Source organism: Anabrus simplex, chromosome 1 (assembly GCF_040414725.1).
Source record: "Anabrus simplex isolate iqAnaSimp1 chromosome 1, ASM4041472v1, whole genome shotgun sequence".
NCBI classification, from domain to species: domain Eukaryota; kingdom Metazoa; phylum Arthropoda; class Insecta; order Orthoptera; family Tettigoniidae; genus Anabrus; species Anabrus simplex.
In genome coordinates, this window is record NC_090265.1 from 1,523,600,223 (window position 1) to 1,523,613,554 (window position 13,332).

The 13,332-nt window shown below is 37.6% G+C and overlaps 1 protein-coding gene across 12 annotated transcripts in view; it reads right to left on the reverse strand.

Moving 5' to 3' along the window:
- polybromo (protein) overlaps positions 1–13,332 on the reverse strand; it is a 618,289-nt gene that overhangs the window by 554,066 nt on the left and 50,891 nt on the right. For 9 of the 12 annotated variants that reach the window (XR_010858640.2, XM_067138036.2, XM_067138031.2 and 6 more), the window contains exon 4: positions 6,270–6,299. The exons of the other annotated variants lie outside the window; for them this stretch is intronic. Coding sequence is in view for 8 of the 9 variants with exons in the window: in XM_067138036.2 (XP_066994137.2) it covers positions 6,270–6,299 (30 nt within the window). In the remaining variant the exon portion in view is untranslated. The remainder of the gene's footprint in view (positions 1–6,269; positions 6,300–13,332) is intronic. 12 annotated transcript variants of the gene reach the window in all.

Consider the following 13,332-nt stretch of genomic DNA (forward strand, 5'->3'; position numbering starts at 1 on the left):
TTCTTAAGTAGTTTCATACTTTCCTTGGATATGACAGTCTTCTTGAACAGCGATGGCCACCATGCATCGAAATTTACCACCTCATCATATTCCACGATGTGAACTTCAACATTTCTCCTACTATTCGCTATTGTCTCTACATAGTCTTTAGGTGTAGACAGTTCATCAACAGTTTTTAGTTTCTTCCTGCATACACCAAAATTTCTGTCGCAAGGTAAACATGAATAACCACATTCAGGAATCCTATGAGTGATTGAATGAAATCTGCCTGTGTCTGTCAAACCCATACACATTCTGACTATGGTGTGGTTTTTATTTTGGCCAGGACACACATCTGAAAATAAGTGTGTCCAGTTTTCAGATCATTTACATTAATTACATTGACCCACAACTGACACAGATAAAAATATTTCCTGCACTGGAATCCTGGGCAAAGGCAGATTTTTCATAAAATCAAAAGCTATGGCACCTGTGTCCTCAATTTCTTGGCATAAAGAATTCACTTCTTATAAAGACCTATAACAGTTATGACTCCTGCAGAGATGGATTTCAAGTTCAGCCTTTGCAGCAAGATTTGAATTTTTGGAGATGTGAGGACTCTTTAATTCTGAATTGAGCTGTACAGACAGGGAACAAACATCTATCTGGAGTCTTTCAAATTTAAAATCAAAGTTCTCATGGAAGTATTTCCTATAATAATCATATTTAACAATTGTGTATGCACCACAGAAAAGTTCATACATGGATTTCACACAGAGGTGAGCATCCAAATATTGAACTTCCTTCCTACCATAGTGGGAATATTTCACAGGAAATTATGTTATATGATCATGCATAGCTTTATTAACTTGTTCAGAAGTTTTGTTAACTTTAAGATTCTTTCCACGCTTATCTTTTGGCACTTCATGAAGCAGAGCACAAGTTACGTTAAATAACCATTTTGTAGCTACAGCATGTAAACTTCGGAAATCTTTTAGACACACCAATGACGTTCTTGACCTGATTATGACAAAATATTAAAAACTTGAAGAACTCCTCTTCTGTTTCTCTTCAGCGTTTTCTTTTCTGGGTCTGCACTATCTGACATCACCTGCTACAATAACGCCTAGTAAGCACAAGTCTTGGGAATCTTTGCTTGCCAGATAATGGAACTTGACCAGAATGTTTACTTTATCATTGCCACCAATCCTTTTAACACAACGCTTGGGACACCTACAAACATAAAAAATAATCTGAATGAGATTACTTGCGTGATCGTTACCTTAAAAAACAAGCAGTTTTACGTCACAGTCCCATACAGGGCCAGCTATTTTATACCTGGCAAGCTCACTGTAGATAACAGTATTGGCGAAAATGGAAGAGAATAAAACAGCTGTATTTATGTCACAACCAAAAAAGTATCTACAGAAAACCTATCTAAACCTGATTCCTTGGCCACAGATTTGTTGTTACCTAACCACCTAACCAGAAAGAGAACCCAGGACTCCTTCTAGTTGTTATGATAAGGACACAACTACTCAAGCACTTGCTACTTATGGGCACATACACTGTGTTTACTAACCTACAATCTTCGCCTGTTTTCTTCCCATTGATGTTCTTCCCACTGTAGTTTATGTAAGGTAAATCTTTTCCGATAGCATATTTTATGACATTTTTCTTATGAAGACTGTCTTGTCTGTTTCTTTTAGGAGACATAATGCACAATTAACACACACTTCTTGTAGTGAGCAACCAGGAAATGCCGCAAAATAATATAGCGCGGGAATCCTGCAGAGCAGCCAACCTTAAGTATGGCGCAGAAAGGAAACAAGTCAGTGACTTAATGCTTTTCTTCTCCGACTGCGCTACACATAGCAGTAGATTCTGCCATAAACAGAAGGCAAACTTAATTCCTCACGCCATTCGAAGGCCCTTAGTTCAATACCTCGGAATATTGAATAATTAAAAAATGTGCAATTTTGACTTAATGCTTTTCAGCTCTGATGGATTCATTTCTATTTTACCTCTTGTATACAGTTTTCCTTTAAAAAAAAAATAACCAACAATTTTCATCAAATTTCATCTTACTCTTCCAATTATATGCTTTTCAGTAAAGGGAAGGGTCCAGAATAATATAAGTACTAAGTCATTAAAATCTTTTCTCTTCACTTTGCCAGTATGTCTTCTACTGATATGATCAGCTGTTAGGACAATATACAGTTTTTTCCTATAGTACTGAATTATAAGCGTTTGCTAGATCTACAAAAACACAAATATGTGCAGGCGTAGAAGAAAATAGAAATAATTCAGTAGCCAGCCCCTTTTCATCAGGAGCCAGCACATTTTTCACAAATATACATTATGAACACCACTAGACTAGGATAAAGCTACGTATTATTTTTGAAATATGACCTTAAGTAGTATAGTCTCATTTCATGTAAGAATGTAAATTTATATTTTAAGATATACTAACCCAAATAATCACCAGTCACCTTCAAGGGCAGCATCTTTTAAAATTACACTACATGTGCCTGTTTGATTTCCCACCAGTAACATTCAACATGCTTAACAATGCAAAAAAAACCTTCAAAATCAGTGTAGGGTCTGTTTTTTTTAGCATTCATTTTCTTGACGCACCTCGCTAAAAGTGCACATTCAGGATTTTTCATGAAACTTTCAGCCTCCTGCCGACCCCGCGGTGTAGTGGTAGCGTGCCTGCCTCTTACCTGGAGGCCCCGGGTTCGATTTCCGGCCAGGTTACGGATTTTGACCTGGATCTGAGGGCTGGTTCGAGGTCCACTCAGCCTACATGATTACAGTTGAGGAGCTATCTGACGGTGAGATGGCGACCCCGGTCAAGAAAACCAAGGATAACGGCCGAGAGGATTCGTCGTGCTAACCGCACGACACCTCAATCTCCAGGCCTCCGGGCTGAGCAGCGGTCGCTTGGTAGGCCAAGGCACTTTGGGGCTGTTACGCCAATTTTTCAGCCTCCTAACATTTCGAGTGAGGATAGAATTTTTCGTTTGCTTTAAACATTTCCAGTTTAAATGGTCCTGAAAATCTGGATACACCTTTAGAATGTTTGTCGGCAATACTACGAAAGTTAATGCATAATTTACACTTCGCAATTCCTTCTTCATAGCACAGCCACGGTAGTCATTCAAGCTACAATTCTCTGCATTGTGTATCATTCTCATACTTCTCTGAATCAGTAACATTCTTAACAATGTAACCAAACCTTCAATATCAGTGTAGGGTCTGTTATTTTTTGCAATATAATAAGATGCCATGAACAACGCATTCATATGCTGTAACATTAGCATTCATTTTCTTTACGCACTTCGCTGAAAGTGCTGAAATTTCCGTTTGCCTGAAAATTGAAATTTCAACATATTTTTGATGTTTGACCTATCATTGTCTTGAACACCATAAATTTCACGCTGGTCATTGTCGTCCTGAACTCTACAGTCGGCACTTCCATCAAGTGTTTTATCACATTCACGCCCTTTTGTACCACTTTGTGTTACATTTACGTGCCCTACTTATGAAGAAATCTGAAAGAAGACACTGTTACTCACATCAGTCAATTTGTGCGGTTTTGTTCGTTTCATTTTGCCGATTTTTTCAAGTATAGCATAGAAACGTAAAATACACCAGCGGTAAATGGCTTCCGAGTTCGCGAGCTTCGATGTCTGACGCTCCGTTGCAAATTTTCCGTAAACGCACAGGAATAAACACAACCGTATTTATAAAGTGCAAACCGTTCAATACCAAGATGCTGTAATTAAATTAAAAGTATAAATATTGTTCGGTGAAAATACAAGAACTGATAAACACGTCATTCCATATGTTCTAAATGCAAAGAATGAATTCCACGGGAATTTATCAGCACTGCTTAGGCGGCAATAGTTGAGGAACGGATAGTCACGGGAAGGATGGCGGTAATGTAGTGTTTGAGGAATTGTTTCACTTAGTAGTTCTCTGCATTTCTCCACAACTCTGGCCTGATCTTTGTACTCGGCTACCGATAGCTGATCATCTGTAATGGAACTCGATGTCCACATGTAAGGATACTTGTTGGACGGGGACCGCTAGGCAGCTCCCGCGCAGAACTGAAACGTCCAGTTCCAAGGTACGAAGAGCAATTACAGAATTCAAGACTGCCAGAAGCACAGAAAATGTTTATTGCACATATTAAAATATATGAGCTACAGAAAACAACGTGAAACACCACACGCCTTGTTACTTTGTAAAGTGATGGGAACGTACATGTAAGGGAACTCCGGATTTCAAAAAAATAAATTTTCAAAACCGAATTTGAAAATTTAGGCGCCAGGTAAAAATTTTCAGGCGCCATGGCGACTGGGCGCCCGGTATTTTTCGACCCCTGAATATGTGTAACAGCACAATATGAGATAGTATTTATTTTTGAGTAAAAGTCTGCCATGTTTCACTTTAAAACTTAGGCCAAGAAAGCTCTTATCAAAACATAAAATGTAACTGTCCATTCCTCACACAATACTTCCCAAACATATGGTATATATTAAAAATCTCATTCTGATGGCACTTGGGGACCTAAAGTTGCAATGTTATTCCTTTAATCACCATCAATGTCTACATTTTATTTTTCACTGCTGTAGTGAATACAGGAATATCTGGATATTTGTTGTTGCCATTTCTATTTCCCTGTGTATAAACTGATATGAACAGTGCCTTCAATTTATTTGTATCCAATGCAGAACTTTCATACAGCTACTTATGAGGACTGTACAAAAAATTATTGAATTCTGAAAATATAGTAACTCTGTAGCCTAGTTAGCTTAGTCTCCTTTGAAGTACTTTGAAGTGCTCTCAACACCATTTTGTCTAAAAGTAGTAGTCCAGGTAAGCTAGCTGGGGGGATCACGCACAGTTTCACCTGTGATTTAAGTTTGATCTCTTCAATTAACTGAAATCTTCATCCTCTCAGGGTGAATTTTAGTTAAGGGAAAGTTTGCCAGGGCTAGGTCAGGTGAGTAGCGTGAATGGGGGAACACACATCGTCTTCATGATCATTTAAAAAAATTCACTAAACAACAGTGAATCATGAGCTCCAGGAGTTATTTCGCTACAAGTCTGGTATTTTCTCTTGAAATTTTCTCTCAAACATCTTGAGACTTCAAGATAATATCAGTGGTTCACCATTTGACCTGCAGGTACAAATTTGTGATGCACATCACCAGTTAATTTCAAAAAATGACCAACACTTTCATTTTCAACCCGACCTGTCACACTTCCTTCGGTCTTGGCAGACTGCCATTAACTATTTTCAACATTCATTACGTCTCTATGTTTTCTCCAGTTTAAAGAGCTGCTCGTTAATATTGAGACATATCGATAATTGCAGCACATACTCTACACACCCACAAATTAACGGCTTCTGAGTGATGATTAATTGTTTCAAATGTGCAGCTAATGGCTAATTACTTAGGAAGGATACCACTATACAGCGCCACTTACCAGAAATTGCTAAGACTTCATATTAGCATGGTATTTTTGAAGTTTGGTAATTTTCTAAACAACCCTTGTAAACCCTGCCCCCATTTCTGGTCATGTTTCATATGCTTCTTTTAGAAGATGAATGGTGCTTCAAGCAATATATTTAAGTATCGTATTACAGAATTTCTCTCACATACCCTTCTTAAGGACACAGCACAGATGCACCATTGTCTGACACAATGAAGTTATTCAATTCCTTCTTATAATTCTTCACTATTACTTAAAGTTTATATCTCAACAGTAATAAATGTGGAGAAATCATTTTAAGTAAATAAAATCCAAAAAAGAGCCAGGGTGACTCCAGTCACTCCAGAAATACCTACGATAAGCTGAAATAAGTTTTAGATTAATTTTCATACATCCTAACAATAGTAGTATTTAAAACAAAAGAAAACTCATCATGCAAGTTTACAACAAAAGACTAGTCAGTCCAAAAGAGTGAATAAGAGAATATATGGAGCAGCACAAGAAACAAGGGCAGAAAGCTGTGCAGTATAAACTAGCATCTTGTTAGAACACTTAAAAAAAAAGAATAAGCTCTCATTCTACATATACAAGGTAAAAAGAACAGATCTATTACACAAGAAGTGAAGAAAAATTCTGCAGAAGGAGAAACATATTGACAGGAAGGAATGTATGAAAGAAAGGCATGAAAAATTCACCCATTTCTACTACAACACAATGCCCCAAGCTAACAACTATTTCTTCTTGTTGGCATAGTCAAAACCTCGCATGCGGTGTTTACTCACCCGTTCACCGGTCTTTGCCCGGGCACCTCGCTATGCAGTGAACAGAGAGGGACAGACAAAAGAAGCCATAAACAGTCTGCCCTCTCTTAAAACATATCAAAAGAGACGAGTTCAAATAAGCCTGGAACTATCATCATATCATAACTCTTAACCACTTCAGGTATTGTACATGTAACCACTGTACAACCACATTTATTATTTAACTAAAAAATACAGTACTATATGGAAGACGTCCAAGTCAACACAACCTCCTGCTCACCAAATTATAAAATAAAAAACTGCAGGATGACGAACACACAAAGCATAGGATTATCTCAATAGTTTAAGTAGTTAGAGCTATGATACAATATTGTAAAAGTTCCATTCATTGAGTGACGATCAAATTTTACCTCTATATTTTACATCAACTGAAAGTGTAATTCATTGTAAAAAGTATTTAGTAGACAAGTAATCATTAAAATGTAAGAAACTAAGATCTTTAGAGACAGTTTAGAAAAACAATTTTAGAAAATCAAATAATATAGATTTTTCACTTTTTTAGTAGATTAAATGAAATTTAAAAAGCATAAAATGACCCACTTGGGCAACAAATTTAACAGGATGCTAAAGATTAATGAAATATTTTGTGATAGTAGTATAAAGAGGTAGTAAACAATCCTAGCCTCTGCAAAGACCATCAAGCAGGTGAGCAAACTACTCTGAAAGCAAAATGAAAACACAAATATGTAAATGTATTACAAAATATTTTTCAATGGCAATGTAGACAATCATTTAACATAAAACTCAACGTCAAATATACATGTAGCTTTTTCAAACTACAGAAACATTCAAAATTACATCAAATAACACCTCTTTTTAACATCTGAGTGGAAGTAAGAGGAGAAATAAGGTAGAAGGAGGTCCACTATAAATTGACACCAACATATTTTGCTCAACAGATCAATAAAAACAAATACTTTCACTTTCCCAAAATTCATGTTGGCCTAAGTATTAAAACAACTTGATAGCAAAGTTACCAGCATGACACTGATTGGACAGACCCATCCACTATTATTTTATTAAACCTTTTACAGTCCTTTTGTTTATTGTATGTTTGTCCCTCCCTCCTGTATCTGTTGCTCTCTCTTCCAACACTGACCTGACATTGTGTTTATCTAATTACATGTTCCTTTTCATCCTCCAATCTTTCTACACGACTTCATTTATCGATTGACTGTTTGTCGCTTCCCTTTCCCTGTCTTCATCCGCTTTGCTCTAATCCTATACTTTCCACATTAAAACCGAAGACCGGTGAAGATAGTCTCTCAATGAGTATCGATACCCATCCTGACGAAGCTGTGAAGCAGAAACAAGTTTGCTGGAGTTGAGAAGAACTCCGGTTGACAAGGAGACAGCCCATTTTTGCGAAGACAGCAGTGTTTATTCTATTGTGTGTGTTGTTTTTTTATCTTCATATATTTCTATAGAAGACTTCATTTATCAGTAGTTTGATACTTTTAATTCATCACAAAAGTGGTCTATGGAATACAGCTTGGAGCTCTGAACTAGACAGTCCATTTTCAGAACACTAATGTGATTGTTGCTTTGTTTAATGACATGGAACACAGTCAGGCCGATACGATATATCTTAATGTAGGACAGTATACAATTGGTCAAAACATCCTTCTACCTTTCTATCCAATATCACAAGAGAGCCTAGCCCAGTACTTGCAATCAACCCACACTATAACCCCTCTGGCTCTACACATGCTGGGAGGTATTGTTCTTCCTTGCTTAAGTCAATCAAATAGTATAGCATGATTCATCAAACCAAATCACTCATTTCCAGCTTACACTGTGTAGTGGCATTCCTCCAACAGAATCATCTAAAAACCCAAAAGCAAAACTACCCTTCTTTTAAATAGGACTCTTAAACATTGCTGCAGATGAACAATCATACTCAAAAACATATGCAAACAATTAAACAATGACCACCCTTTTCCCCAGACTTCTGCTGTTATAGAACTTTCCTTGAGATAATGATGTTGATCACAAGTAGGGTGCAGACGCTCACAGCAAGTCCTATCTGATGATGATGATGATGATGATGATGATGATGATTTGTTCTTTTAAGGGGTTTAATATGGATGTCATAAGAGCAAAGTCAATATTTAGTTTTTTTCCTCTATTTCATATCTTATCAAATTTTAATACAAATCTGGTGATTGTCACAATTAAGTAGATTTTATTTGTAACATGAATGAATATACTGGTCTTCTTTTGACATTAGGTCATGTTTGGAGATGCCAAAGGAAAAGTGTTCCATTAGTGTACAGTTACAGAGTTCAATTAAGAATACCTAGTACTGTTGGGTTAGTTCTATGAGAGAGAAAGAGAGAAGTACTGGCTGAAAAACATTTTCAAGTGTTGAAATAGCATAATATGTTACAGTACAGTAGCAATGCCAGCTGACAACATTTCATTAAGATTTTTTTTTTTAAGTTGCTTTACGTCGCATCGACACAGATAGGTCTTATGGCGACGATGAGATAGGAAAGGGCTAAGGGTGGGAAGGAAGCGGCCATGGCCTTAATTAAGGCACAGCCCCAGCATTTGCCTGGTGTGAAAATGGAAAACCACGAAAAACCATCTTCAGGACTGCCGACAGTGGGGTTCAAACCCACTATCTCCCGAATACTGGATACTGGCCACACTTGAGCGACTGCAGCTATCGAGTTCGGTATCATTAAGATGAGACAACTACTTTTCTTTGAAAAAGGTGCAACTACAGATAGATATATTTTTCTAAAGAACTTAATGAGATAAGAGTCTGAGAATATCCCACTAAGCGAAATAAATAATTACCAGTTGAAGAATTTTCTGGAAAAAATAAATCTGCTCCTACAGAATAAAAAATTTGTAAAAAAAAAACTATTAAATTTTTATCACATTACTAGAGGATGCACTAAATTGCCACAGTGTAACAGACTACAAGATTTGGGTGTCAAGTGATGTGACGATAGATGGTGAAAGTACACACATTGGAAATGTACTTATTGGGCACTCCATGCAGATCACCCTGGGGATATTTTTATGCAGAATGCATCTAACATTTCATTTCAGTACTGTACAGAGACCCTCAGTAAAAATACGTGTAACCCAAGTAAGTGTATACTAGACTTCCTAAACTACCAAAACTAGTAAAAATATAATAACTGACATGAAAAAAAACAGGAAGGTCTACAGAGTCTACTAAAATAGCTTTCATGGCACAACGGTGAGCAGAGCATTCATCTACCATTTTGTGGTGAAATCAAAGCTTGGAAAGCTTATCCCATTTAGTGTGTTAAGATGAATGATACAGGAGAAGTGCTGTCTGATTTTAATAATAATAATAATAATATTAATAATAATAATAATAACAATGCTATTTGCTTTACGTCCCACTAACTACTTTTACGGTTTTCGGAGACGCCGAGGTGCTGGAATTTAGTCCCGCAGGAGTTCTTTTACTTGCCAGTAAATCTACCGACACGAGGCTGACGTATTTGAGCACCTTCAAATACCACTGGACTGAGCCAGGATCGAACCTGCCAAGTTGGGGTCAGAAGGCCAGCGCCTTAACCGTCTGAGCCACTCAGCCTGGCTGTCTGTAGACAGAATGTTTGTTGTTATACCTATTCCCAAGGAAGCAGGTGCTGACAAGTGTGAGAACTACTGCACCATTTGTTTAGTATCTCACGCTTGCAAAATTTTAACACACATTATTTACAGAAGAATGGAAAGACAAGTTGAAGCTCAGTTGGGAGAAAATCAGTTTGGATTCAGAAGAAATACAGGAACAAGTGAAGCAATCCTGACTTTACGTCTGATTTTAAAGGATCGAATTAAGAAAGACAAGCCCATGTACATGGCATTCATAGATCTAGAAAAGGAATTTGATAATGTTGATTGGACCAAGCTATTTGAGATTCTGAAGGTGAAGGATAAGAATTTTTTTTAATTTAAAAAAATCTACAATTTGTACAAAAGTCAATCTGCAGAGATAAGAATTGAAGGCTATGAAAAAGAAGAAGCAGTCAAGAAAAGATTGAGGCAAAATTTGAGTTTGTCCCCTCTCCTTTTCAATGTTTATATGGAACAGACGGTAAAGGAAATGCATTTGGAAAGGGAATCACAATTCAAGGAGATGAAACCAAAACTCTGAAATATGCTGATATTATTTTATCTGAGTCTGCAGAAGATCTGGAGAAATTGCTGAATGGAACGGACACAGTCTTGGAGAAGGAGTACAAGATGAAAATAAAATAAATCCAAAACGAAAGTAATGGTGTGCAGTCGAATGAAGGTAGCTGATGCAAGAAATAATAGATTAGGAAATGAAGTCTTAAAGGATGGAGATAGATACCATTACTTGAGTAGTAGAATAACTAATGATGGCAAAAGAAGTAAGGAGAACACAAAATGCAGACTAGCACAAGAAGAGAAGGCCTTTCTTATTAAATAAATTTACTCACTTCAAATATTGATGTAGGAATTAGAAAGATGTTTTTGAAAACTTTCGTCTGGAGCATTGTGTTGTATGGAACTGAAACATGGATGATAACTAGCACAGGAAGAAAGAGAATATGTAATCTTTTGAAATGTTGTGTTACAGAAGAATGCTCAAGGTGAGATGGGTAGAACGAATTAAGAATGAAGAGAAACTGAATCAAATTGGTGAGGGGAGAACAATTTGGCAAAATTTGACCAGAGGAAGAGGACATATCAGGACTTGTTCAATTGGTTCATGAGGGAAGCATAGACGGTAACAATGGCAGGGGTAGACCAAGGTATGAATATTAGAGTCTATGTAGTAGTAATGCAGAAATGAAAAGGTCAGCACAGGATAGGGTGGAATAGAGAACTGCATTAAACCAGTCTATGGAGTGATGACCCAAACAACAAACCAAAATAAAACTTCCGCCGAGAAAGTTATAGGGATACTAATGAAATTATTTATCACATGCTGGTTTCCACAAACATTACCTCCATGAATCCACAGTTGAGTCGTCTATTTGCAAAACCAGCCATCTCCAATATACATATATACATTCATTATCATTATAGACTGTTATGCCTTTCAGCGTTCAGTCTGCAAGCCTCTGTGAATTTACTAAACGCTGCCACAATTCTCGATTTGCAAATAGTGTTGTGGCCTCATTTAGTTCTATACCTCTTATCTTTAAATCGTTAGAAACCGAGTCTAACCATCGTCGTCTTGGTCTACCCCTACTTCTCTTATCCTCCATAGCAGAGTCCATTATTCTCCTAGGTAACCTATCCTCATCCATTTGCCTCACATGACCCCACCACCGAAGCCGGTTTATGCGTACAGCTTCATCCATCGAGTTCATTCCTAAATTAGCCTTTATCTCCTCATTCTGAGTACCCTCCTGCCATTGTTCCCACATGTTTGTACCAGCAATCATTCTTGCTACTTTCATGTCTGTTATGAATAAGATATCCTGAATCCACCCAGCTTTCGCTCCCGTAAAGCAAAGTTGGTCAAAAAACAGACCGATGTAAAGATAGTTTCGTCTGGGAGCTGACTTCCTTCTAACAGAACACTGTTGATCACAGCTGCGAGCTTACTGCATTAGCTTTACGACACCTTGATTCAATCTCACTTACTATATTACCATCCTGGGATAACACACAACCTAAATACTTGAAATTATCGACATGTTCTAGCTTTGTATCACCAATCTGACATTCAATTTTGAATTTCTTACCTACTGACATCAATTTAGTCTTCGAGAGGCTAATTTTCATACCATACTCATTGAACCTATTTTCAAGTTCCACGATATTAGACTGTAGGCTTTCGGCACAATCTGCCATTAAGACCAAGTCATCAGCATAGGCCAGACTGCTTACTACATCTCCACCTAACTGAATCCCTCCCTGCCATTTTATACCTTTCAGCAGATGATCCATGTAAACTATGAACAGCAAAGGTGAAAGATTACAGCCTTGTCTAATCCCTGTAAGTACCCTGAACCAAGAACTCATTCTACCATCAATTCTCACTGAAGCCCAATTGTCAACATAAATGCCTTTGATTGCTTTTAATAATCTACCTTTAATTCCATAGTCCCCCAGTATGGCGAACATCTTTTCCCTCGTTACCCTGTCATATGCTTTCTCTAGATCTACGAAACATAAACACAACTGCCTATTCCTCTCGTAGCATTTTTCAATTACCTGGCGCATACTGAAAATCTGATCCTGACATCCTCTCTGTGGTCTGAAACCACACTGGTTTTCATCCAGCTTCCTCTCAACAACTGATCGCACCCTCCCTTCCAAGATGCCAGTGAATACTTTGCCTGGTATACTAATCAGTGAGATACCTCGATAGTTGTTGCAATCCTCCCTGTTCCCTTGCTTATAGATAGGTGCAATTACTGCTTTTGTCCAATCTGAAGGTACCTTACCAACACTCCATGCTAATTTTACTACTCTATGAAGACATTTCATCCCTGCCTTCCCACTATATTTCACCATTTCAAGTCTAATTTCATCTATTCCTGCTGCTTTATGACAATGGAGTTTATTTACCATCCTTTCCACTTCCTCAAGCATAATTTCACCAACATCATTTTCCTCCTCCCCATGAGCTTGGCTGTTCACAACACCACCAGGATGATTTCCTTTTACATTGAGAAGATGTTCAAAATATTCCCTCCACCTCTCCAGTGATTCCCTGGGATCTATTATGAGTTCACCTTAATTACTCAAAACACTGTTCATTTCCTTTTTCCCTCCCTTCCTAAGATTCCTTATTACTGTCCAGAAAGGTTTCCCTGCTGCTTGACCTAGCCTTTCCAGGTTGTTACCAAAATCTTCCCATGACTTCTTTTTGGATTCAACAACTATTTGTTTTCGCTTTGTTTCTTTCATCTACGTACAATTCCCTGTCTGTCTCGGCCCTTGTGTGGAGCCATTTCTGATGACCCTTCTTTTTACGTTTACAAGCTGCTCTCACTTCATCATTCCACCAAGATGTTCGCCTTGTCCCATCTTTACACAGTTGTTCCTA